This window comes from Mizuhopecten yessoensis, unplaced genomic scaffold (genome assembly GCF_002113885.1).
Source record: "Mizuhopecten yessoensis strain PY_sf001 unplaced genomic scaffold, ASM211388v2 scaffold1171, whole genome shotgun sequence".
NCBI lineage: Eukaryota > Metazoa > Mollusca > Bivalvia > Pectinida > Pectinidae > Mizuhopecten > Mizuhopecten yessoensis.
The window spans coordinates 454,835-480,223 of NW_018403913.1; the positions used below are offsets into that span (position 1 = coordinate 454,835).

At 35.1% G+C, this 25,389-nt stretch overlaps 3 protein-coding genes across 3 annotated transcripts; 1 reads left to right on the forward strand and 2 right to left on the reverse strand.

Moving 5' to 3' along the window:
• Positions 1 to 2,885: 2,885 nt before the first annotated feature.
• On the reverse strand, positions 2,886 to 5,042 carry LOC110457884 (WAP four-disulfide core domain protein 5-like). Its single transcript, XM_021509341.1, has 4 exons — positions 4,959 to 5,042; positions 4,671 to 4,778; positions 3,622 to 3,715; positions 2,886 to 3,155 (listed from the first exon to the last, which is right to left on the reverse strand). Exons 1-4 carry the CDS (start codon positions 4,992 to 4,994, stop codon positions 2,995 to 2,997), a joined length of 399 nt encoding a protein of 132 aa, XP_021365016.1. The 5' UTR covers positions 4,995 to 5,042; the 3' UTR covers positions 2,886 to 2,994.
• Positions 5,043 to 17,559: 12,517 nt separating this feature from the next.
• On the reverse strand, positions 17,560 to 19,592 carry LOC110457757. The gene is made up of 4 exons (XM_021509146.1): positions 19,563 to 19,592; positions 19,275 to 19,382; positions 18,239 to 18,332; positions 17,560 to 17,765 (listed from the first exon to the last, which is right to left on the reverse strand). The coding sequence occupies exons 1-4, from the start codon at positions 19,575 to 19,577 to the stop codon at positions 17,605 to 17,607; spliced, it is 378 nt and encodes a 125-aa protein (XP_021364821.1). The 5' UTR covers positions 19,578 to 19,592; the 3' UTR covers positions 17,560 to 17,604.
• A 3,795-nt stretch (positions 19,593 to 23,387) lies between these two features.
• On the forward strand, positions 23,388 to 24,434 carry LOC110458130. The gene has a single exon (XM_021509710.1). The coding sequence runs from the start codon at positions 23,388 to 23,390 to the stop codon at positions 24,432 to 24,434; it is 1,047 nt and encodes a 348-aa protein (XP_021365385.1).
• The last annotated feature ends 955 nt before the right edge of the window (positions 24,435 to 25,389 follow it).

Sequence of the window (25,389 nt, forward strand, 5' to 3'; positions counted from 1 at the left end):
TAAACAAAATTACAAACATATATAAAAGAAATTTTGAAAAAATGAAAATGCCGTTTATTTCGTTATTTCCGTTTAAAATATAGAAAATACCAATAATTTTCAGTTAATACAACTGCATTAACGTTTGATCCATTTCTACATACAAAAGTGGTCGGTCTTTGTATTCACAAATTAGTGTGATTAAACTGTTTTTCTTCTCGCCAAGGAATATGTATTTCAATGTGAATGTTCAGCAGATCTAATCGGCGTTTAGGTTTCATTACATACAACATTAACATCTACAATGTTTTGCGGTTTGAATAGTTCTTGTTTGCTTGTCCGATGCTCCTGGTCGGTTGCAATAATCCTCTCCAATGGTAACTTCTCCTCTCCCAATGTACATTTACATCTTCATACATATAGTCCACCGTGCGTTAGTTAAGAAACGTTAGCAAAGCATATAAAAGGAAAGATGTCAACGCCAACCCTCCAGGGGCCAGTTATTGACAAACATGACAATTGTTTTTGCAGAAATTATGTGTTTTATGATTATGTCATGATGACTATAGTTCCTTTTTTGAGCAATACACTGGTAGAAATAAATAAATGCGACATAGATGTATTCGAATTTCATTGCATCGAAAAAATGTAAAAATTAACACGCAAGTTTGGTAATTTTGAAATAAATTTAATGATTATACTTATACGATGGAGATTACATAAAAATGGGTGGTCGGGTGGTGCAGTGGATAGCGCACTTGCCTTTTACCAAGGCGGCCGGGGTTCGATTCCCCGATCGGACGTGAAAAGGTTGGGGTCACCTGCCCGACCACGTGGGGTTTCTCCGGATACTCCGGTTTCCTCCCACAATAAGACCCCCCCGCGCGCTAACAACCGGGCCAACAAGAGTGATTAATATAAGTTGAAATTATCTGTTTCTTAATTGCTTTAAAATAAATAAAGTTTATATTTATATATTGATTTTTTTTTCTCTTATTTTGTCAATAATCACGTGCACATAAGATACCATAATTCAATTCAGGGACTGATTGATTCAAAAAATGAAAACCGTTTAAAGACATCAGCCTAAACATAAAACATCAAGCTTATCCTTTGAGGCCAACTGAACGAGTAAATGGACACTCTGATTGTATGTCAATAGTTATATGCATTTAATTAAACATTGCGCTCATTATTATTTGTTTGCTTGCAAAGCTCATTCAAATAGATCATAAATACCATACAAATACAGTTCAATAGTTATATTTACGTTTACTCTGCCTCTTATATGTTCTTTTTTAATTTACAATTTATATTTAAAATTTGTAATTTCCGCCTTATCGACAGTTCACACAAATTCGTTCAATAGTTGGAACAGCATGTTGTCGCGTGCTGATTGGCAAACAAAGTAATACTTTGAAAGTTTAACAAACACTTCAATTTTATTCCACAATACAGTATCAATGCAATTGCGTATGATATGTCTATAGGGTGATTTAAGTTTATCAAAAGAACTCTGAGTTGAAAGTTAGATTTGAATATATTTCGATTTTTCCCCGGAACAAATTGGGCGCATGAATAAATACAGTGAACACCGTAAATCCGATTTTGCTCTCCACGAGGGAGTTATTTTTGGAAGTTAATTCGAACTTTTCTCTTTGCTCATTTTGTGAAGAATCCAGACGTGAATTTATTTGTTGATTGTATGGGAATCTGACCTACAGTCGATAGATTCTATAACAACCTCGTTATTTGACATGTCGTCAGTCACTGAGGAAACCGTGGCTGCAAGACGCGTGAATCTGATATCGTTTGAAGTGAGTGATCTTGCGACGGAGAACAGGGATTCGTTACAAATGTTTGAAATGTTTATGTGTGCTGTGACTAATATCAGTAGGTCTGTAACATATGTGACAGTAGGTCTAAAGAATTTGTGTATTTCAGACATTTGTAACAAACCCCTGTTGATCAGTGCAGTGTAACAGACGATATTTCTGATAAATTGCATGAGCGTTAAAATTGTTTTCCATTGCCGGCATTGGTGGTTTCAACCGATGTGCATTTCGTACGATATTGCAGTTCTTGGTTTTGTTTTTGTTGTAACAAAAGTATTTTTCATTTTATTTTTTTTGCACATAAATTTACAATGACATTGTCAAGTCTCACAATGCCCAGCTATATTTCAGCAGCCGTCAGGTTACATTGGATATTGTAGTTCCGGTCAGTGTTGTATTAATACGCTAAGAATTGTGTCTCGTGCGGCATAGTAATTACAGTCCCATCAACGACACAGCTTTCAAAGAGGCTATATAGTGGCAATGCCATGCAAATGTAAATATTTGATAATGGTTCCTAAGTTTCAGATAAACGAAAGCATTCCCTGTGTGTGTTCTTTGCGTTCAAGCTCTTTTCTATCAACGACCCATACTCATTTTTATCACAAGATGTGCTGTGTTATCGAGTGAATATACCAATGTCATATTTTTTGCGTATTTACCAATGTATTTTACCTATCAACCCTGTGATTGGTTGTAAGTTTTAATTATTTTAGTTGTGACGTCTGCTTAGGACAAGTACATGACGTCACAGACTTACGCACTAGAGTCAAAATGACCGATTTTTACACTTCAAGGTTGCATGAAAATCGTCGTTTTACACGAATAAATGCCACAAATCTTAGGTATGTGATAAAGAGGATCTTACACTCGTTTTCATTTCTTACGAAATTTACGAAATTCGTCGTGAATATTTCATTCTAGCTCGCCAGAGGCTCGCTAAATTGAAACATTTTAAGACTCGTTTCATAAATCTTATATGATAGGGAAACTCGTGTAAGATCGTATATATATATATATATATAAAGAAATCTTCTGAAAATTAGAAAATACTAATCGTTTATCGTCTTATTGCCCTAAATATCGAATAATAGCACACATCACAAACTCATCAACAATATTCACATTTTCCTGTGTGCTTAGGTTTTCTTTAATTTCCAACACATTGATCATTCAACTCTTAGTTCGTTAGTTCGAGTGGTGCCCTACATTCGCTCCCGAAGAATCCGTGACAACATACCTCTAAATTATTACAGGCTATGTCTGTGTAACACCTGACCCGTCGTGTCCATATGTTAAAAGGAGAAGGGCAACTGCCCGGTTTCATAGAACTTCCGGGATCTGAGGAATCATACATCATACTTTAGAAATAGTTGAAAACTAACTATTGTTTCAGACAGAACATATCAAATATGAAATGTGCAGAATCTATGTTTTGGAAAAAAACTAGATAGAACAATGAAAAGAAGTAGGAAACATTTAGCGTCTAATTAATTAAAAACATACGAACAGTGGCATAAACAATCGTCACCTAACAATATAATATCCTTTTGCTATGCATCGACAATACTAAATAGTAGCAGCTGTGTTATCGATAGATTAGGTGCACAATACTTTTCAATGATATCTACTAATTTTCAAATTCAGACCCCATATTCATAAAAGGGTCTCGATCCCAGAAACGGAACCTCTCGTGAGGCTTTATCCATAAGATTTTTTTAAAAATAATTATTCGTGTTAACAATACAGTGTTAATTGTGTTGTGTAACTAGCTATAGTTGTAATGCTGTTGGTTGTATATACATACAAGGGACACAGGTCGGCCCGGCATCACATGGAGGATCAAAGCATGGGTAAGGTCTTAGGTCACACATGCCTTCACCACCAGGACACTGGAAGAACTGTCGAAAAATTTCAACGAAAATCAGTTATGTATTTTGATAGATGATTGAAGCATACAACTGTTGTTATTCACTCAAATTTATGTCAAAAGTGAACAAATCAGTTTTTTCAATTAACACGTTTAGTTCATATGTATATGTGGATTGAAAGATATTTATCTAATATGAGTTTAACTTTGTTATTTGTCTGATATATGTTAAAGGTGTTGAGCCTTAACTTAACTACTTTTCGACAACAAGATGACTGATTTGAAAATAAAAAAAACCAAAGACGAATTTATCTCCAATAAAATAATTCCCGATAATGATCGATGCGAGATAAATAAGAGTTGAAACTCACCACCAACACTTAACACAAAAGTTAGAGTGGAAGAAAATGGAAAAAAATCTGTTCAGGTAGATAATAGAATGTGATTACTGTTAGTGAGAAAGAAATTTAAATATACGAGTTGAGAGTGGATAATAGATGATGTCATTAAATTAGAATCACAGTGCTTGGGGAAATCAATTATGGAACTAAAACCAAAAACCAAAAGTTATGAAAATGTGTACTATATGTATATATATGTATATAAAAAATACGATGATAAAATGGCTCTGTGCTATGCACGAAATGTTCAGACTTAAAAAGTAATAATTGAATATGTTAATATGTATGCTAAGTAACAATCGCAGTTATACTCATATACTATTTTTTGTTATAATGACGCTTCATTTATATATGTAAATAAAACAATTATAAAGTTACAATTTACTACAGTATCAAGAAATGTTTTATGCTTACTTCCAAACAACCATATGATAATGATTCGAAATGGTATAATCTTGATAGCAGCCTATGTTGCTGTGCACATTCTTTACATTAGGAACACATTTTAAAAGTAAAACTGGTATCACAGCTATACAAATACACACACCGAACTAATAGAGTTTACCCAATAACACACGAACTTACTCTACAGAGGCGTTCGACATAACGCTGTATGTTCGGGTTCCGCCATTTACCAGGTATCTGAGGTGGAAACTGCCCACTGGACTCCTGAAATACTAGCACCGCCACAATCTGAAATAAATTAGAACTATTTCATTTAACTTGAATTACACAGTGAAATGGCCATGATAGCTACCGAAATCAATAATGTTCTTATTTAAATTATAGTTTCGGTTAAGGATTGGAAACAATCAATAACTGTCGAAATTAACTTCCACGCAATCAATTCTGAGTACCAAATATATTACATACAAAGAGAAACAACATAATCCTTCCGTCTCTCATCATATCTAAATGTATGTACAGTTAAACTCAGGACAATCGCTTACGTTGGTTATATAGCTAGCATGTACATGACAGGGCGTCACTGTTCAGTAAGCAGACGGTGGTGTTTTGCTACACATAAACCACACAGGTTACATGATGTCTATTTCTGTTTGTCTTTTTTGTATCGACGTAATCAGCATGTCAATCCTGCTGTTTTCTCTTTTTATTTTTTTATGATAAAGCGTTAAGGCGATTGTGTTATTTTCTGTGAGATGTGAAGGTCTAAGTTGTTATTATGGTCATTAAAGTGACTTGGTTTTTCGTTGTCAATATGCCAGCTTGCAGTTTGAGGGCGTGGCATTACTTGGATTTGACCTAGATTTACATGGCGGGTGTCGTCGATGGAGCAGAAGATGCCTACACTACCGGCAGACGTGGCTTTATATTTTCTCTTTACTTCATTGTTTATTTTTGCCCTAGTTTTGTTGATTATTATTTAGTTTTTTTTTTACATTTCGATAACCAATTTGCTTTGATACCGGCATGAATGTTAAAAACAATGCCGTTCAATGTGTTTACCTTATAATTGTTATTGATTTTAATGTAAAGCAATTCATAATATCTGCGTCAATGAGATTTCTGTTTTTTCAAAGCAGACGACGTTCATGGAACAGCCTAACATTTCTCCTAAATATTAACTTTTTTTCCCAAAGTCTCACGGCGGAAGGAGAGGCATTTAAATCATATTGATCCAACTTCTTGCATAAGCCTATGTACGCTTTTTTTGCTGGTAACATTTATTTAAGATTAAATATGTGCCGTAGTCCACTATGTAACTGATATCTGCCTTATACTAAAACTTCACAAATGCATGTGTATAAAGAGAATCTTTTCTTAACATGTCTTTTTTGAAGTTTTGAAATTTAATACATCAATACTGCTGTCACATTTATATTACTCAATACTTCCATATATTTTTTACTGCTACATCACATAGCTATTTTACAAATTATGATTCATTGTTCTAGGAAAATGACTGATTGGCGCGGCTAGTGAATAAAAGGAATAAAAACTATTTTGCTGTTTTGTCTGGACGAATAAATAAGAATAATGTATATCATGGCACTAGTTTCATTTGGGGTAAGTAAAAATTGAAATATCACGAAAATGTGTCAACCTTGATAACGTTAAATGTTGTTGAATTATTTTTGAAAAGAAATGTTTCATTTTGTGAATGAAAGAAATATCAAATCATATTTTTTCTTCCCTGAATTTCGTTTGCTCTTTATGTCGTTTCGTATCAGTATTTTAACTTGACTGTACCATAACTAGTCCTTTCCCTTGGTTAGACTAGTAATTATCGTGTAATATAGGGTTTCTTCTGTTCCTGTTTTTCGTCTTTAATGTCGATTTTGCCTGTTAGAAATATTGATCTTTCATCTTTTTTTATACTATTAAAAGATTATTTTGTTTTGTACAAGAACATTTTCCCAAACGTTTGATAGATTTACTCGATTTACAATCTCTTCATGACCTTTGGATTAACACGTCATGGTAATAGAATGAAAAGTGACAAATATCAAACATTTTGTCAACAATCAATTAGGGAGGAGTAATGCATATATTTTGGCATTTTTGTGTCTGTTGTGACGACGACGTTAAATATCAAATCGACTATGCTTCAAACTTTTTTTTAAAAAATGATCGAATACCAGTCGCATTTAGAAAATAAAAAATACATAAATTAATACCAGCCAAATGGTTGACAGCGATTAAACGATAATTACACCAGGGCCTTAAATGCCGACCAGCATGAAGAGGATGGGTGAGTTGAGGTAGGACGATAAATTCAATTTGAAATTACTGCACGATATCTACCACAACATCACATCAACAAAACAGAAGGTAAATCATACGTATAATTAATATCCTATTTGATGAAATAAATCAAGTATGTCAAACGTTTGTTGACGAATTAAACTCTTTTTTTTATTTATCAACTTTCGTTTTATACATTTTCAATCCTTGGCTTTCTTGATTTGACATTTCGCTCTAAGGTCAGTGTCTAGATTATTAATTCTTCACGTTGTACTCCGGTGTGATTAACGTCGTAAGGTCGATATGTCACTCACCATCGATTTACTTACAGGGAAATAGATTAACATAGCCTCACACGTATACCAATGATTAAAATATTACAAAGCATTAGCATCATTTCCAAGAATTTCCTCTGGGTTTATATATAAGTATAAATCGTGACAAACTACCTAAGTATTTACACATTTATTGGTTTATGATGATCCTTAAGAAACAATTTCTTTAGATATTCTTTTAATAGGTAAATATGTGTATGGTTGTTTTTACCTGTCATTAAACACCCCTCATTATGTTTATTAGATCTAACCCTTACCTGTTTAATTCCTCCATGTCCTGAAGGTCCACAAGGTGTATCAAGTATGTATATATATTTTCTTTATATCCAACTATATAATAGACCAATGATGCAAAAATAAATAAAATACACAATACAACATACATAACATCTAAAGTACGGAAGAGTCCAACGGCCGATACAGCTGGAATAACTGCATTTATGACTGAATAAGAACAAACAAGGATTGTTTAAGTAACATTATTGTCATTTGTTGATTATAAGTACTCTTGCACTGCCGTTGTATATACAAATGTGTTCCAAGTTTAATCTTATAAATTATCTTACGTGATGTCTGTATATAAAGTTTTTACAGGTTTTAACTGTGCTGTTTACAGTATCCCTGAATGGCTCTTTCAAAAATGACTGGGAAAACCTGAAGATATCAAATACAAACATGTGCAAGTTACATTTATAATGCTTAACAGTTGTTAAAAACCTTAACCATTCTTCATGAGATTAGTATTTTATACTATTTGAATTCTTTTCTATTCAATATATGCCTTAATGGCTACCATTTCTAATGCTGCAATTTTTTTTTATTAAAATCACTCTCATTTTTGTCAAGATAACTCTAAACTTGTTATGTAAATACCACAGGGTGAAACAATTAATTCGGTTTGTCATCATTGTTTCTTTTTATTTACAGCTCGCGGAAGTATACTTCTAAACCTGGTAACTGTCCTGGTCCCTATATAATTTAGACGAGGCGTGTCAGATGTAACACCGACTATGGTTGTAATGGGTCACAGGTGTATTGTCATGGTTTCTGAGGAAGCGAATGCAGACCATCATTTATGAGTTTAGAATAAGTAATTGAAGCACGAACATAAAAGGTTAAAGTGTAACTATTATTTATGATTCTGTTTATCTGTAGCATTAACATAGATTTAAATAGGGTTTTCGTTCGTTATACTGCCAATATTTGACCCGCAAAATTTGGCGTGAAAAAAAGTTTTTTTTAGTGTTTATTGCTGTGGTCCTCCTGTGATTAAATAAATCATGTTTTAGGTCTGAAGAACTCTATATAAATTTAGTTGCTGCTTAATAAGGAATTAAACCTTGGACAGATTATCGCCGCTATATGAACATGATAAGACCACTCTAATAACACTCAAAACATCTTTATTGACAATTTTCAAGCTATCTAATAATTTAATGACTAAAAAAATGAAAGGTATTTATATTGCATGTCATTCAAAGGCTTATTTCAAAATAATTACAGGAAAGGAAATAAATAGTGAGAATAAGTTTGTCTTGGGTATGTTTTCGATATCATAGTGACAAGCAGCGAAAGTGTACGAGCCAACATCGATTACATTGATATAGGTTCGAAGGTTTGAAGTCAATCTAGTAATCGTGATTATATATTTAAACTAAGACGCAAGTCGTATTTTCCCTAAGCACCTTAGTTTCCGTGATCATATTACCATATTTAGAACCCTCCTAGACGCCAGTGAGTAACAGACATCTTACCTGTGTTCCGATAACTGAAGCAGACAACAATAATGATGCTTAGCACAAGGCGGATCATCGTTTTTTGTTTTGTTTTTGATCTATTGCAGTTAAACATATAAGTGTAAAATGCGGTTGTGGTTAAAAACACGACTATTTGTTTCCTCTCGAATAGTATCACGTTCGCACGAGCTTCGCCTTTGTGAATGATGATCAGTTCCGAGGAAACACAGAATTTCATATTCGGAACATTACAGTTTATTCTTATTGTTAAGGACACAATTACAACTATTCCTTAAACATAAAAGTTGCAGGTGCTTTTGATGCAGTACAACCGGAAATGTTGCTAATCAGCTATACATGTATTCTTTGTCTTGATCTGTAAACAACACATCGTTAAACACGACGCGACACATCGTACAGGTGGTAAACATAGATCGATGGCTTGTTCAAATGTCACAACTGTCGAACTCGAGGTCTGGGGCGTTTAGCGCAGTTCAGCTCTAGTGTGATAGTAGGCACGTAGCGAGATCGACTCCGGTTGATGGGAGTTCAGCAATATATAAGTCAGATGCCTTACTGATAAACACGTCAAGTTTTCTTTAAATTTCAAGCTATACATTATGTCTCAACAACACGATACTCACATGTTTATACCTAACCTCAATAATGTTAACCTACAATATGTCCTGCAAGCGTGGGATATAAATTCCACGAATTTGCTTGTTCATCATATATGTTTTGAATGTTGGCAGTGTGCCTCTTTTTGCAACATACACGGATGACATGTTTAACGTAATATAACAAAAAGGGAAGAAAAGTAATTAAGAAATTATCTGAGTAGCAGCTAGCATTGAATGTAACAAATAAACCGTATGAAATCAACAAAAGGATTAACTGTAAATTGCAAGCATTAACTTGAACGAACAACTCAGTCTCTCTTTCCGTTTTCAAAGCAAAAACTATCTGGCTTTTGGTCAGTGTAACATGTCAAACGCACCTCTGACAACTATAAACACTCTACTGAGCCTGTTTAATCTACATAAATTCACTTGTATTGACTAGTATTGTCAGGAAATGTTTGGTGTTAGGCAAGGAGATGCAATTTGGTCATTGTACTCCAAATCACAAGAAAAAGTGTTCTTTTAGTAAAAAGGCATTGTGGGATAAGTATGAACCTTTAACAAATTAAATATCATCATACAGCTAATATTTATGTCAATTTACATGCTTATCTCAAAATGCCTTTTATGCATAATCAGCGGATAAACATTGGAAATAGGTAGATCATTTGATAAAACAATGAAATCGGTTAACTTTAACGATTAAAGCAGATACTTTCCTTGAGGCTAGGAGACTAACCAGCAAATGAAACTTCATATATTAAATTAATCATTTTACAGTAGTTGTGGTGGCAAATGCCATGTTTGATTTGTAAGTTAACTTTGAGAAGTAAAAGAACAAATCAGGACCTGGAACTCACTTCAACCACAGGTGTTGAGCAAATATTATATGATATATATAATATACAATATTAACAATTGACATTTCATACGTATTGCATATAAAGGGTATCCTGCACCTTTTAATTTACTTAAGATTGAGAGATATTTGAAATAGCCAAGTTTGAGATGTGTCTAGAAACCATAACTCAGTATAAAACAGAAGGAAAGTATGTAGTGAATATACAATTTATGTAAGTCTTCTTAAATGAGTAAAGTTGTAAATTTCAAATCAAAATATAAATAGGAAAGGAAATTGTTGAGAAATCAAAACACTTTCCATTTGAAAACGACCTAAAAGAATCCCCTGTCTTAATCCTTCGTTTTGTATAAACAATCTTTAAGTGACGATTGAATGTCTGTCATGTTTCATTATTTTATATGTGCCTGTTTAATATTCATATGTTTCAAAAACAGAAATGGTATTATTTTGGGTTTTAAGCTCTTTTTGAAAACAGCAAACTATATTTATGATTTACCCTACCCTTTTTGGTACCCCCACAAACCCGCTTTCCGTCAAACGTGTACCTTAGTTTTTCCGCATGTCATACAAAAGGACATCTTTGAACAAATTAAGGAGGTGAAAATCCGAATATACCAGGCCCCAAAAAGGTCGTTTGATATAAAAGTTTAGTTTATAAAAGTGATATATTCAAAATAAGTGTACAGTTGCTGTATACTATTATATGTATTGACAGTTAAATGTGAAAGCATTTTATATTAATCTATTATTAAAGACAAAAACTGTAATAAATGTATAACATTGACAGCAAAACGTCAACATGGATCACCTCCACTTCATGTAGACAAACTACATTTTAGTAAATCATATGATCTTCCAACCAATCTTTTTAACTTCTTTTTACCAGTATGATGAAACAACTGTTACTTTTATGCGAATTGAGTATGTTTTCCTTTTTTGCATAAAACTAATTTCCTCTTGTGAAAGTGTAATAGAAAAATAAAATAATATGTGCCATTTTCGGCCTCTTAAACATTGAAATATCAACTTAAATTTATTTACCGATTTCTTTTATAAACATCATATTGGTCAATTGGGGTTATCTATCCTGGTCCAGATTTCTTTTATTACCTTGCAATTATGCCCAACCATAGTAACAAAGCTGAGTTGCTATGCATAAATAGCCAAAATGTGGTGCATTTGGACAGTTAGCATACAAAAATAAAAGATTCCGCATCTGACAACCAAAACTTTCCTTTCTACACATACCACATATTTATTTGGGTGACGTATCCTGACGGTTTTAAAAATTGAACAGTTAATTTGCTTCAAAATGGCCAATTTTCAACGTAAATAACACACAGTAGATATTCGTTCATTTAAAATGAAAATGGGGGTTTATACCTCGCTTTCTTACGCCATATCTCCTACCGAATGAACTTGAAATTTCACATATTCGTACTTCATTTATCCCAAATTAAGAATATAACAACTAATTCTAAATCCCCGCTGAGACTAGAAACGAACCTAAACTCCCCTAGTCGTTTTTGAGGCATCCTAATATTTTTCTTTATGCATCCATTGAACTCCTGCTTTCAGGAGAGAGATACGCTGAGACAGGTTCACCTTATCCGGTGTATACATTCCACTTTCAGGAAGACTTGTCTTTACGCCACTGGTTCCCGGCTATACTCTCCCCCTGATGTTCCAAGGATCTACAATATCCCGGCTTATTGCTTTATTCCAAAAAGCGGAAAATTCGTGTAGAGAAACGTCCGGATTAACACATATCGATACTGTACGTGCTGCCATTACAAGTGCCCACAATTCATAATGAAAGGGAAATAAACGTATAAACCAATACGCCGAATAATGTGCACGAAAGACAAAGATTCAAATTATGAAATGTTCAGGGTATCTAGATATAAAATGGGAAATAAACAATCAAAAATAAAAGTTTTTGTTATTGATAAATCATTTCACAAAGAAAGAGACAACCATCTTAACAATAAGAAATAATCATGATATTGGTCACACATTGTACATGTTTGCACACTTTTGTTGTCTATATTTAGAGTGATCAATATGACATACACTTTAGGATTCGTATTGTCTTACTAACTTATTTGTTTTCTCAAGTCTGGGTAAACTGTCAGTTACATAAATATAATTAACATGATGAAAGATAAGCCCTTGCAGCTTCTTCTACCAATCTTTATCAAGAGTTATCGTTCCTTACACTCAAGTAATGACATTTCTAGGTAAATATTGCTTCTCGGAGATTGTACTTCTTCTATATCGAATGAGTACGAGTTGTCTTCCTTTTTTTGCATCATATAGAATATAACATAATTTTAACATAAGGTATATATCGACCTATAGGTTCGTCGTATATAAATCAGAGTAATTGATACAAAAACAGTTGACATTGGAATACACCATTTTCTCCAGTATACTACACTCAGTAATCGCTGTCGTTGATATCGCAATTAAGAATATACGAGATGGCCTATTATATTGTGAAAACTTGTGTTCAATACCTAAACATTTGTTGAGAACGAATGTAGAATTGCTAAACTTCAAGCCTCACAATATAAGCAACTACAAGTACAGCGTTTGCATTTCAAGATACTATTTATCATCTCCTCACAGGTACTACCCTCGTCTGTCCGTACACTTATAACATAAACAAGGTCACTAACTCCACAAAATAGCACGCCGGGGGCAGTATGGATCGATATACTTCAATTTCGTCAATTTGACATAGATTTACTACGTATCATGCTTTACATGTTCCGTAGACCTCATATCACGTCAAAAACTAGTCGGATTTAAGTTGGTCGGACGCTGTTGTCTTGGAGACGACATGATACATACTGTACCTTGCGGGTAGCTCGAAACACCATGCATGTACGCTATTCAATGTCAGTACAGTGCGTCTGAGAATTAAACTCATTTGTATTATATTTCATGCCCTTATATTATCATGTCGGACAGTCACACCAGAGTTTCCAATAGCATAAGATGTGAGCTAGCTAGACTGACGATCTGAAATCTGATCGGAGACAGTCATTTTCCTCGTTTTTTTTCACCTCAACTCGATGAGCTAACCAGCGAAGAGGTCACAGATCAAAAGAATAGCAAAACCATGTATGAAGTATTCTGAAACATATGTAAGCATATAGTGACAGGAGAAAAGTGTTTATCGATCGCCGTAAATATGTAAAGGTATGATTAAATACTTCAAATGATTTAGAAACATAGAATAATTTTATATTGATTATTGTTTTACGAAAATATATTCAGCAGATATTTCAATCATACGCTATGATACCTCAGGTAATACATGTTTATTATATTTCATTGACAATAATGCGCTTGTTTATTATCATTATATAGATATATCTCCTTCTAAAAAGTATAGAGGGAGTCATATCTATAACTTACAACCTAAACGTAGAGATATCAATAAACATTATCTATTGATATATCTACATCTTCTTTCAAACCTAATCATCATGTATGTATAGGACGTTTGCCGCGTTAATAGATATACAAATATTCTAAGCATTTTATGACTCTTGCGTTTGAAACGTGTTTGTTTACTAAATTATTTTATATTTTGTTTCGCTTGTTAATATTGTTAAACGGACAATCAAGTGTAACGTTAAACAGGGCTAACAGATTGGAATGGGAAGACGCTTGGTGATTCGAGAGATTCTGGAATTAAAATGGAAATGTATTATTTGCAGAAAGGATCGCTTTTGTAAGTCTAACGTCGTAAATTTATTGGTAATTGTTACAATATAAATAATTCTGACCTAGTTTCGAAATCTTTAAACATATGAAACACTGTAACATACATATATCATATGTGACCACTTATTTGTTGACACATGGTACTGGAAATATTAAATATCAGTTATTAGGTATTTCAGTTGTTGGTGACCTTGTGCCACCATTTTAGGCCTCAGTTCATGATTATTGATGGGAAAGAATCACGTTGCACGGGCTTTCAGGAACTCTGCATAAACTACTGCAAAGTTAGTATATTAGTTATTTTAAGTTATATAAGGGAATTTATATAACAGCATCAAAAGTTTATTTTTCAGCTTATAATGTTTTGTTTCATAAATTGATTGGGATGTTAACAAACCTGTCAAAACAAATCAGCTTCCGTATGACTGCTTATATAATAATAACAAAAGGACAACATATTAAGTTTTCCTGTTTGTAGAACTTCTTGCAATTTCAGCTGTGCAATTAAGATTCACATCAATCTGGGCCAAGTTGTTCAAAAGGTGATAAGCTTTATCATTTTTAACGACATTTTTCAATCTCTGATAATTTGGTCAATATGTAGGGTATAACCTTTACATTTTGCATGTAATTTACTCTGATGTAAAATAAGCTATCTGGACATTTAAAACTCAGTGAAATGTTACGTTTTAAAGATACACCAAAAATGACATTTGCGTTAATCACCTTTTTAACAACTGGGCCCAGATTGCTGTCATGAAACGTTGTAATGAAAAACTTAATCTAACACGTCCGGATGAGAAATCTTTTTTCATGGCGTTCGAGAAACAAAAGAGATTTGATTACACATTATCTAATTTTATCAATTTGACCTTTTTAGTTTATTGATGATGGTTATGATACATGTCACCAAAACTGATGGGTGAGACAGAATTATTACTTTAACATGAACAATGGGAAAGCCTTCTTTTCTACTGAATCCTTTCAGATGACATTTTGTTATTCAGAATTATAAAATAATTATATAAATGTCCATGTTAGGGTTATTAGCGTCTTCCTAATGCATTATCTTCTATTATTATTTGGCATATCTGGAACAAAGTTAACAATGAATTTGGATTAAATGTTCCGCTAAAATATTTTCATCACGAAATAAACCAAAAGTACAAAATTAATATGAATAAAGGAAATTTTGAAAAATGAAAACACTAATTTGTGAGTACAAAGACCGACCACTTTTGTATGTAGAAATGATTAAACTGTTTTTCTTCTCGCCAAGGAATATGTATTTCAATGTGAATGTTCCGCAAATTTAATCGGCGTTTAGTTTTCATAACATCCAATATTAACATCTACAATGTTTTGCGGTTTGAATAGTTCTTGTTTGCTTGTCCGATGCTCGTAATGAACGTGCTTTGCAATAATCCTCTCCAATGGTAACTTCTCCTCTCCCAATGTACATTTACATATTCATACATATAGTCTACCGTTGGTAAGTTAGGAAACGCTAGCAAAACATATAAAAGGAAAGATGTCAACGCCAACCCTCCAGGGGCCAGTTATGGACAAACATGACAATTGTTTTTGCAGAAATTATGTGTTTTATGATTATGTAATGATGACTATAGTTCCTTTTTTGAGCAATACACTGGTAGAAATAAATAAATGCGACATAGATGTATTCGAATTTCATTGCATCGAAAAAATGTAAAAATTAACACGCAAGTTTGGTAATTTTGAAATAAAAATAATTAATATACTTATACAATGGAGATTACATAAATTATAATTTAATTTTGAAATAAAATTCTCTTATTTTTTCAATAATCACGTGCACATAAGATACCATAATTCAATTCAGTGACTGATTGATTCAAAAAATGAAAACCGTTTAAAGACATAAGCCTAAACATAAAACATCAAGCTTATCCATTGAGGCCAACTGAACGAGTAAATGGATACTCTGATTGTATGTCAATAGTTATATGTATTTAATCAAGCATTGCGCGCATTATGATTTGTTTGCTTGCAAAGCTGTGTCATTCAAATAGATCATAAATACCATACAAAAACAGTTCAATACTTATATTTACGTTTTCTGTGCCTCTTATATGTTCTTTTTTAATTTACAATTGATATTTTAAATTCCCGCCTTATCGACAGTCCACACAAATTCGTTCAATAGTTGGAACAGCGTGTTGTCGCTAGCTGATTGGCAAACAAAGTAATACTTTGAAAGTTTAACAAACACTTCAATTTTATTCCCCAATACAGTATGATATGTCTTAAAGGTGATTTAAGTTTATCAAAAGAACTCTGAGCTGAAAGTTAAATTTGAAATTGTTTCGATTTTTTCCCGGAACAAATTTTGCGCATGGATAAATACAGTGAACACCGTAAGTTAATTCGAACTTTTCTCTTTGCTCATTTTGTGAAGAATCCAGACGTGAATTTATTTGTTGATTGTATGGGATTCTGACCTACAGTCGCTAGATTCTATAACAATCTCGTTAATTGACATGTCGTCAGAAACTGAGGAAACTGTGGCTGCAAGACGCGTGAAACTGATATCATTTGAAGTGAGTGATCTTGCGACAGAGAACAGGGGTTCGTTACAAATGTTTGAAATGTTTATGTGTTTTGTGACTCATATCAGTAGGTCTGTAACATATGTGAAAGCAGGTCTAAAGAATATGTGTCTCGTGCTGCATGGTAATTAAAGTCCCATCAACGACACAGCTTTCAAAGAGGCTATATAGTGACAATGCCATGCAAATGTAAATATTTGATAATGGTTCCTAGTTTTCAGATAATCGAAAGCCTTCTTTATGTGTCTCTTTGCCTTCCATACATAAAAATGTTACAAATATGTTACAAACGTAATCTTGCTTTAATGCAAATGCCTTTGCGTTCAAGCTCTTTTCTATCAACGACCCATACTCATTTTTATCACAAGATGTGCTGTGTTATCGAGTGAATATACCAATGTCATATTTTTTGCGTATTTACCCATGTATTTTAACCTATCAACCCTGTGATTGGTTGTAAGTTTTAATTATTTTACTTGTGACGCCTGCTTAGGACAAGTACATGACGTCACAGACTTACGCACTAGAGTCAAAATGACTGATTTTTACAATTCAAGGTTGCATGAAAATCGTCGTTTTACACGAATAAATGCCACAAATCTTCAGTATGTGATAAAGAGGAACTTACACTCGTTTTCATTTCTTACGAAATTTACGAAACTCGTCGTGAATTTTTCATTCTAGCTCGCCAGAGGCTCGCTAAATTGAAACATTTTTAAACTCGTTTTGTAAATCTCATATGATAGGGAAACTCGTGTAAGATCGTATATATATATAAAGAAATCTTCTGAAAATTAGAAAATACTAATCGTTTATCGTCTTATTGCCCTAAAATATCGAAAAATAGCACACATTACAAAACTCATCAACAATATTCACATTTCACGGTGTACTTAGGTTTTATTTGATTTCCAACACATTGATCATTGGACTCTTAGATCATGAATGGTTCCGGTGCTCTACATTCGCTTCCGAAGAATCCGTGACAACATATCTCTGAATTATAACAAGCTATGTCTGTGTTACACCTGACCCGTCGTGTCCATATGTTAAAAGGAGAAGGGCAATTGCCCGGTTTCGTAGAACTTCCTGGACCTGAGGAAGACGAAAACATCATACTATTGAAATAGTTGAAAACTAACTATGGTTTTAGACAGAACATATCATATATGAAATGGGCAGAATCTATGTTATGGAAAAACTAGATAGAACAATGAAAATAAGTAGGAAACATTTAGCGTCTATTTAAATAAAATCATACGAACAGTGGCATATTAAATCTTCACCTTACAATATGATATAATATCCTTTCGCTATGCAAAGACAATACTAAATAGTAGCAGCTGTGTTATATATAGATTAGGTGCACAATACTTTTTAATGATATCTACTAATTTTCAAATTCAGCCACCATATTCATAAAAGGGTCTCGATCTCAGAAACGGAACCTCTCGTGAGGTTTTGTCCATAAGATTTTTAAAAAAAATAATTATTCGTGTTAACAATACAGTGTTAATTGTGTTGTGTAACTAGCTATAGTTGTAATGATGTTGGTTGTATATACATACTAGGGATACAGGTCGGCCCGACAGCACATGGAGGATCAAAGCATGGGTAAGGTCTTAGGTCACACATGCCTTCTATACCAGGACACTGCATGAACTGTTGAAAAAATATCAATGAAAATCAGTTATATAATTTCATAGATGATTGAAGCATACAACTGTTATTATTCACTCAAATTTATGTCAAAAGTGAACAAAGCAGTTATTTCAATTTACACGTTTAATTCATATGTATATGTGCATTGAAAGATATATATCTCATATGAGTTTAACTTTGTTATTTGTCTGACATATGTTAAAGGTGTTGAGACTTAACTACTTTTCGACAACAAGATGACTGATCTGAAAATAAAAAATTCCTAAAGACGAATTTATCTCCAATAAAATAATTCCCGATAATGATCGGTGCGAGATAAATGAGAGTTGAAACTCACCACCAACACTTAACACAAAAGTGAGAGTGGAAAAAAATGGATTTTTTTTTTGTTTATGTAGAGAATATAATGTGATTACTGTTAGTGAGAAAGAAATTAAAATATACGAGTTGAGAGTGGATAATAGATTTTGCAATTAAATTAGAATCTCATAGCTTAGGAAAATCAATTATGGAACTAAAACCAAAACCCAAAAGTTATGATACTATATGTATATATATAGGTATAAAATACGATGATTAAATGGCTCTGTGCTATGCACAAAATGATCGGACTTAAAAATTAATAATTGAATATGTTAATATGTACGCTAAGTAACAATCGCAGTTATACTCATATATTTTTTTGTTCTAATGAGGCTTCATTTATATATGTAAATAAAACAATTGTAAAGTTACAATTTACTACAGTATCAAGAAATGTTTTATGCTTACTTCCAAACAACCATATGGCAATGATTCGAAATGGTATAATCTTGAAAGCAGCCTATGTTGTTGTGCACATTCTTTACATTAGGAAAACATGTTAAATGTAAGACCGGTATCACAGCTATACAAATACACACACCGAACTAATAGAGTTTACCCAATAACACTCGAACTTACTCTACAGAGGTTTCGGACATAACGCTCTATGTTCGGGTTCCGCCATTTACCAGGTATCTGAGGTGGAAACTGCCCACTTGACTCCTGAAATACTAGCACCGCCACAATCTGAAATAAAATAGAACTATTTCATTTAACTTGAATTACACAGTGAAATGGCCATGATAGCTAGCGAAATCAATAATGTTCTTATTCAAATTATAGTTTCGGTAAAGATATGGAAACAATCAATAACTGCCGAATTTAACTTCCACGCAATCAATTTTGAGTACCAAATATATTACATACAAAGAGTAACAACATAATCCTTCCGTCTCCCATGATGTATGTACAGATAAACTCAGCTTATGTTGGATATATAGCTAGCATGTACATGACCTTCAATATATTAAGTTGAATGTTTTCTGAGAAAAAGTGCTTCTATTAATCATTTTGCCTGACAGGGCGTCACTGTTCAGTAAGCAGACAGTGGTGTTTTGCTACACATAAACCACACAGGTTACATAATGTCTATTTCTGTTTTATTAATTCCCAGTTGTTTGCTGTTGTCTTTTTTGTATCGACGTAATTCTTGTCATTGCTGCTGTTTTCGCTTTTTATTTTCTTATGATAAAGCGTTAAGGCAATTGTGTTATTTTCTGTGAGATATGAAGGTCTAAGTTAAGACTTTTGTATAAAAGCCATGTTTGAATGGAACAAATAATACCCCCCTAATCAAGCACAAGCTTGATTAGTCATGTTAAGTGAGTACTACATAGCATACCCTTACTTATAAGTCCGACGAAAATCGCTAGGTGTACTAGTGTAGAGTGTGTGACGATACCTATATATTTACATTTTTGAGATTACCAAAATGTGTATCTCGAGATGGCTAGAAATACAAGTCTAATGATCACGTGTACACTATATAGCTTTCTGATTGGGTAAGGGGAACTAGTTAGCGTCACTTAAGTATGCAAGTGTATCTGATTGGCTAAGAGCTTAGGACCAGATTAATAGCGTCACTCGATCATTCAGCAGCAGTAGCGATAAGAACAACACAGTTTAGTCTCCCGATATTTTGTAAGAATTCTTTGGATCCTACAGACGTTAATTTAAATCAGGACATATATAACCACAAACATAATAACAAGGAAACATGTAGGCGTTAAAAATAGTCGAGAACCAAAGGAGATCCAACAGTTCGGATCGAAAACCAAAACATTCGCTGCGCGCCAAAAGTGAAAATTGTTAACATGGCGAGCCGTAGGTAAGAGAACCACAACCAGAACCGCCCCGTGGGATAATTCCAACCCAAACAACTGGACAATCATACAGTTAAGAACTGACCTGGACAAGATCGGCATCCTCGCACCATCAACGGGAATTACGAAAGCCACACTTAAAACTATGTATCTTGAAAATGTGGGAAGGCGGCATAAAAGTGGGGTTGTACGAGGCCGCCCAGTTCGGGGACTAGTGAATTCGAACCAGGACGTGATTAGTTCAGACAATAACAATAGTGACTTAACACCTATGCCCGTGTCGGACGTCAACACCACGACAAGTGCTAGTACATCCGAAAATTGTACGGAACTATTTGCCGAGGCTCTGTCAACCGCATCACCCATCACCACACCGGAAGTGGTTGTGCGGACGCGTACGTCAACAAACATGGCCGCGCCCAGTGTGAATGTTGTGGAGGTACTCCTTTCGTCAATGCAGGGTATGCAAAAAACAATGAATGACCTGCAGCAGACTGTAATCACTCTCGTCTCCAACAGCAATAAGGAACGTCAATCCACAGACGTATACACGTTGGAGAAATCATACGCGGTGACCAACACACACGCTGCGGCTGCCACGAGCTCTACAGGACAATCAGGTAACTACTTTGATTCTTTATCTGATGGCATCTCGTCCGAGAGCATCCCTCACTTGGACATTGTGTCTGACAATAACAAAAAGAAAATTCTCGAGGGGAGATGCATCAATCTGACCTCCCTGTTAATTCCTAAACAGAAGATAAACAGCCTGGCATTAATGTCTACATTAATGATCAAGTTGAGGACCCCAGGTTGAATAAACATTTGACCGTTTCGGAATTTGTGACTTCTTTTGGAAAATTTAAAAGGGTCATGTGCGAAAAATTCCCGACGCGTCGGTCCGAGATGGACAGTCACGAAGCAAACATCATTGAGATTGCCAACGTATACGGCCAGAGGTTTTATGATTACCATTGTCAATTTGCGTTAAAAGCAGCTACTGCTCTGAGGGACAGACGACAAAGGGTAAACTGGGCCCTCAGAGACAATGGCATTCTGGCCATGGTGATAGGCAATGCTAGGGCTAACACGTGCCAACTGTGTAACTCCACCACACATCAAACGCCGTTCTGTCCCCAGCACCAATCTAAGAAGTCCGTGTATAGTGGTAACGCAAATAACCTTAAGAACCCCCAACAACAAGCCAGGAATGGGGAGAAATTGGACAAACTTGGCCGGAAAAGAATCAAGATTAATAGATCCGAAGTTTGCAACAATTATAATGATGGGGGTGTCAGTACGGCAGTCTGTGCAATTTCATCCAAATGTGTTCGAACTGTAAATCAACCAATCACGGAGCTAAGGCATGCCGGAAAACACACAAACAACCCTAAAGTGACGACAGTAACATTGACCCCCGTCAATGACAAGTGGCAACAACTCCGGTCAATATTGAACGACTAAGCTATGAACTGACCGGTCATCCGGACCGCGAGTTTGTGAACTATTTATGCGATGTACTGACTCATGGATTTGGTACTATGGTGGTAGGATCTACTCTTCCCATTAAAGAATGTAGAAACCTAATGTCGGCTTTAAACGACGAAACACTGTCGACAATCTTATTCTTAGTGAGACTAAAAAAGGATTTTTACAAGGACCCTTTAATAAATTACCATTCTCAACATATAGAGTCAGACCAATAGGGGTGTCATATGGAAAGTATTCTGGTAAACCCCGTTTGATAGTGGACCTATCTTCACCACATGACAATGACGAACACCCGAGTGTCAACGACCTAATACATAAGGAGGATTGTTCCCTGTCTTATGTCCGCATAGACGATGCTATCAAATTGATACAAACATTAGGAAAGAATACTTCAATGTGTAAAATAGATATTTCGGACGCTTTCAAAGTATTGCCCATTCATCCATCACAGTGACATCTGTTCGGCATCTGTTGGAAAGGTAATTACTATTACTATACGAGGTTGGCTTTCGGGTGTAGGTCTAGCCCAAAAATCTTTAACAATTTGTCGCAAGCCATATGCTGGATCGCGCAACACAATTACGGTATAGCTCACATCTTGCATCTCTTGGACGATTTTATAACATTTGAAGAGCCAGGAAAATGTGACCAGAGAAACATGACGTTGTTATATTTGATATTTAACCGTCTTAATATCCCTATGGCTCTCCACAAAACATGTGGACCCGAGACTGTTATGGAGTACTTGGGTATCATCTTAGACTCCCATTATATGGAAGCCAGACTACCCGAAGACAAATTAAAACGCGATACCGAGATGCTACAATCATTCCAAAGCCGACAGTCGTGCACCAAAAGAGAACTATTACAGCTTCTGGGGCATCTCAATTTCGCGAACAAGGTAATCATCCCAGACAAGAGTTTTATTTCTCACATTATCCAGCTGTCAACTACCGTCAAACCATGACACTACCATGTCAAGCTAAATCAGGAATGTAGGGAAGACATACGAATGTGGTTGACTTTTTTGGCTCAGTGGAACGGGGCAGCCATATTCTACGACCGCCAAATCACATCAACTGATGACCTACAACTATTTACTGATGCGTCCGGCACACTAGGTTACGGTGGATACATGCAAAGTGAATGTTTTTCAGAAGCATGGCCATCATCCATGCAGGAGCACGCGAATAGCGAGGAAGAACTATTAATAGCGTTTAAGGAACTGTACCCTATTGTAGTGGCTGCCATGATATGAGGTCATTTGTGGAAGGGTTTGAGGATCATGTTTATGTGTGACAACACAGCTACTGTGTCTATTCTGCATAAAGGACGCTTTAAAGCTTCCCATTTCATGCCTTTAATGAGACGTCTTACTATGTGTGCTGCTATGAACATGTTTGTGATCATGTCTCGGCATGTCCCGGGCAAAAGTAACCTCATCGCGGATACTCTATCTCGTTTGCAGATTCGTCGAACTAGCCCCGGAAGCAAACCGCCTGCCATGCCAGGTCCCACATCCATCGGAGGTATTCTGGAGGTAGGGAGAGTAGTCGCAGACCTGTGGGAGGCGGCATTAGCCCCAAGTACCTTAAAAACTTACCACACGGGTTATAATACATTCGTTCAATTTCTACCAAAGGCCGGCCTCATCAACAGTGTCAACTTAGCAGGAATGTGTGTTACAGAGGACCTGCTGATACAATTCGTAGCTTACTGCCATAGTATTAATCTAACTTATACGACAATTAAGTTATACGTGTGTGGTATCCGGTTCATGTGCATGAAGAACAACATTACATACCCCAATAGTGCCAAATTGAATAGAATGCAAGCCATTCTAGGAGGCGTGAAACGAACCAACATTAAGGTAACGAAACCACGACATCCAGATACATTTGATATTCTAAAAGCATTAAGTGTGTATTTACGTTCAAATGCCACCTCGTTTGGTAACCTCATGTTAGAAACCGTGTGTATAGTGGCCTTTTACGGTTTCTTGAGGTGCGGGGATTTTACTGTCAAATGTTACTTTGACCGCAATATCAATCTCTATGTCCAAGATCTGGTCATAGCGGACGAATATGTGCTACTCCGTCTAAGGACATCCAAGACGGATCCCTTTAGGGAAGGTATCACTTTGAAATTGTTCAAGACCGATAACTCTATATGCCCATACGTCGCTTGTTGTAAATATGTGGAAGCGAGACAGCAACAAAACCCGTCACAAGATGACCCCCTGTTCGTGGACGAGAATGACAAAGTCTTGACTAGGAACGTATTTATCGAAAAATTCAAACATGTGCTAGAATGTTTAGGCATTAACTCAAATGAGTACAATGGACACAGCTTCCGTATCGGGGCCGCGACAAGTGCTTCAACAGCCCACGTTCAAGATCACCTAATAAAAATACTGGGAAGGTGATCATCGGATACATATTGTAGATACATTCGTACTTCAACATCGTGCATTAGAGACGCTCAGAGAGCGCTAACCACCGTTACTTAGAGACACGGACACTAAGTTAAGACAGTGGATACAGTATTATACCATGAGTGTCCAGCAATAAGTTCAACAGGGCAGTCAATAATAGAAACTGCAAGATCAGTTACTTCCAAAATAGTTCAAGTGACGACCCTGAAATTGAGACAGACTTTCACTTCGTATGACCCACTTTGGCTTATTGTAGGATATTATGATATCATGTGTACGCCACAGACTCGTTTTGAGCCCATTGGGAAGTAATAGGTCATAGACATGTTACAGAGTCATAGAGACCCCTCAATATCATAATGATGGGCGCTAAACGTACGCCGTACGGTGTACATATCGCATCCATACACAATTGAATAGAAACAAGGGATACTACACTAGTGTGTATATATATATATAGTTATGTGGATCCCAATGACCATCGATTAATACTTAGCTTAGTCTATACCAGATTGAGGTCAGATGTGTGCATGACGTGTTTATGATATATATTATACGCCACGAAAGCTTGTTAGTATATATTTATACATATAATCGAAAAGATCTGTACATCTTTAGCCAATATTAGCGCACAGTCTGTAGCCACTATTAGCGCACAGCCACACAATAGCCTGCATTTTTTGTAGTTAACGTGGGACTAAGTCCACACGGCTACAAAAAACCAATCTGCCCAAACCGATTAAGAATGGTATCACAAGAAATTCACAAATTAATGATTTGTGTACATATAAGCTGAGTTCGCCCCATACGCCAATTACTTGTTGATTAATGAGCTGTGTGATTTAAATATATATTGATTATATGTTTGTATGATGATGTAGCCCGTTGATATGTATATACATAATTAAATGTTGTATATAACTTATGTCTCAGTTATTTGTTTAAT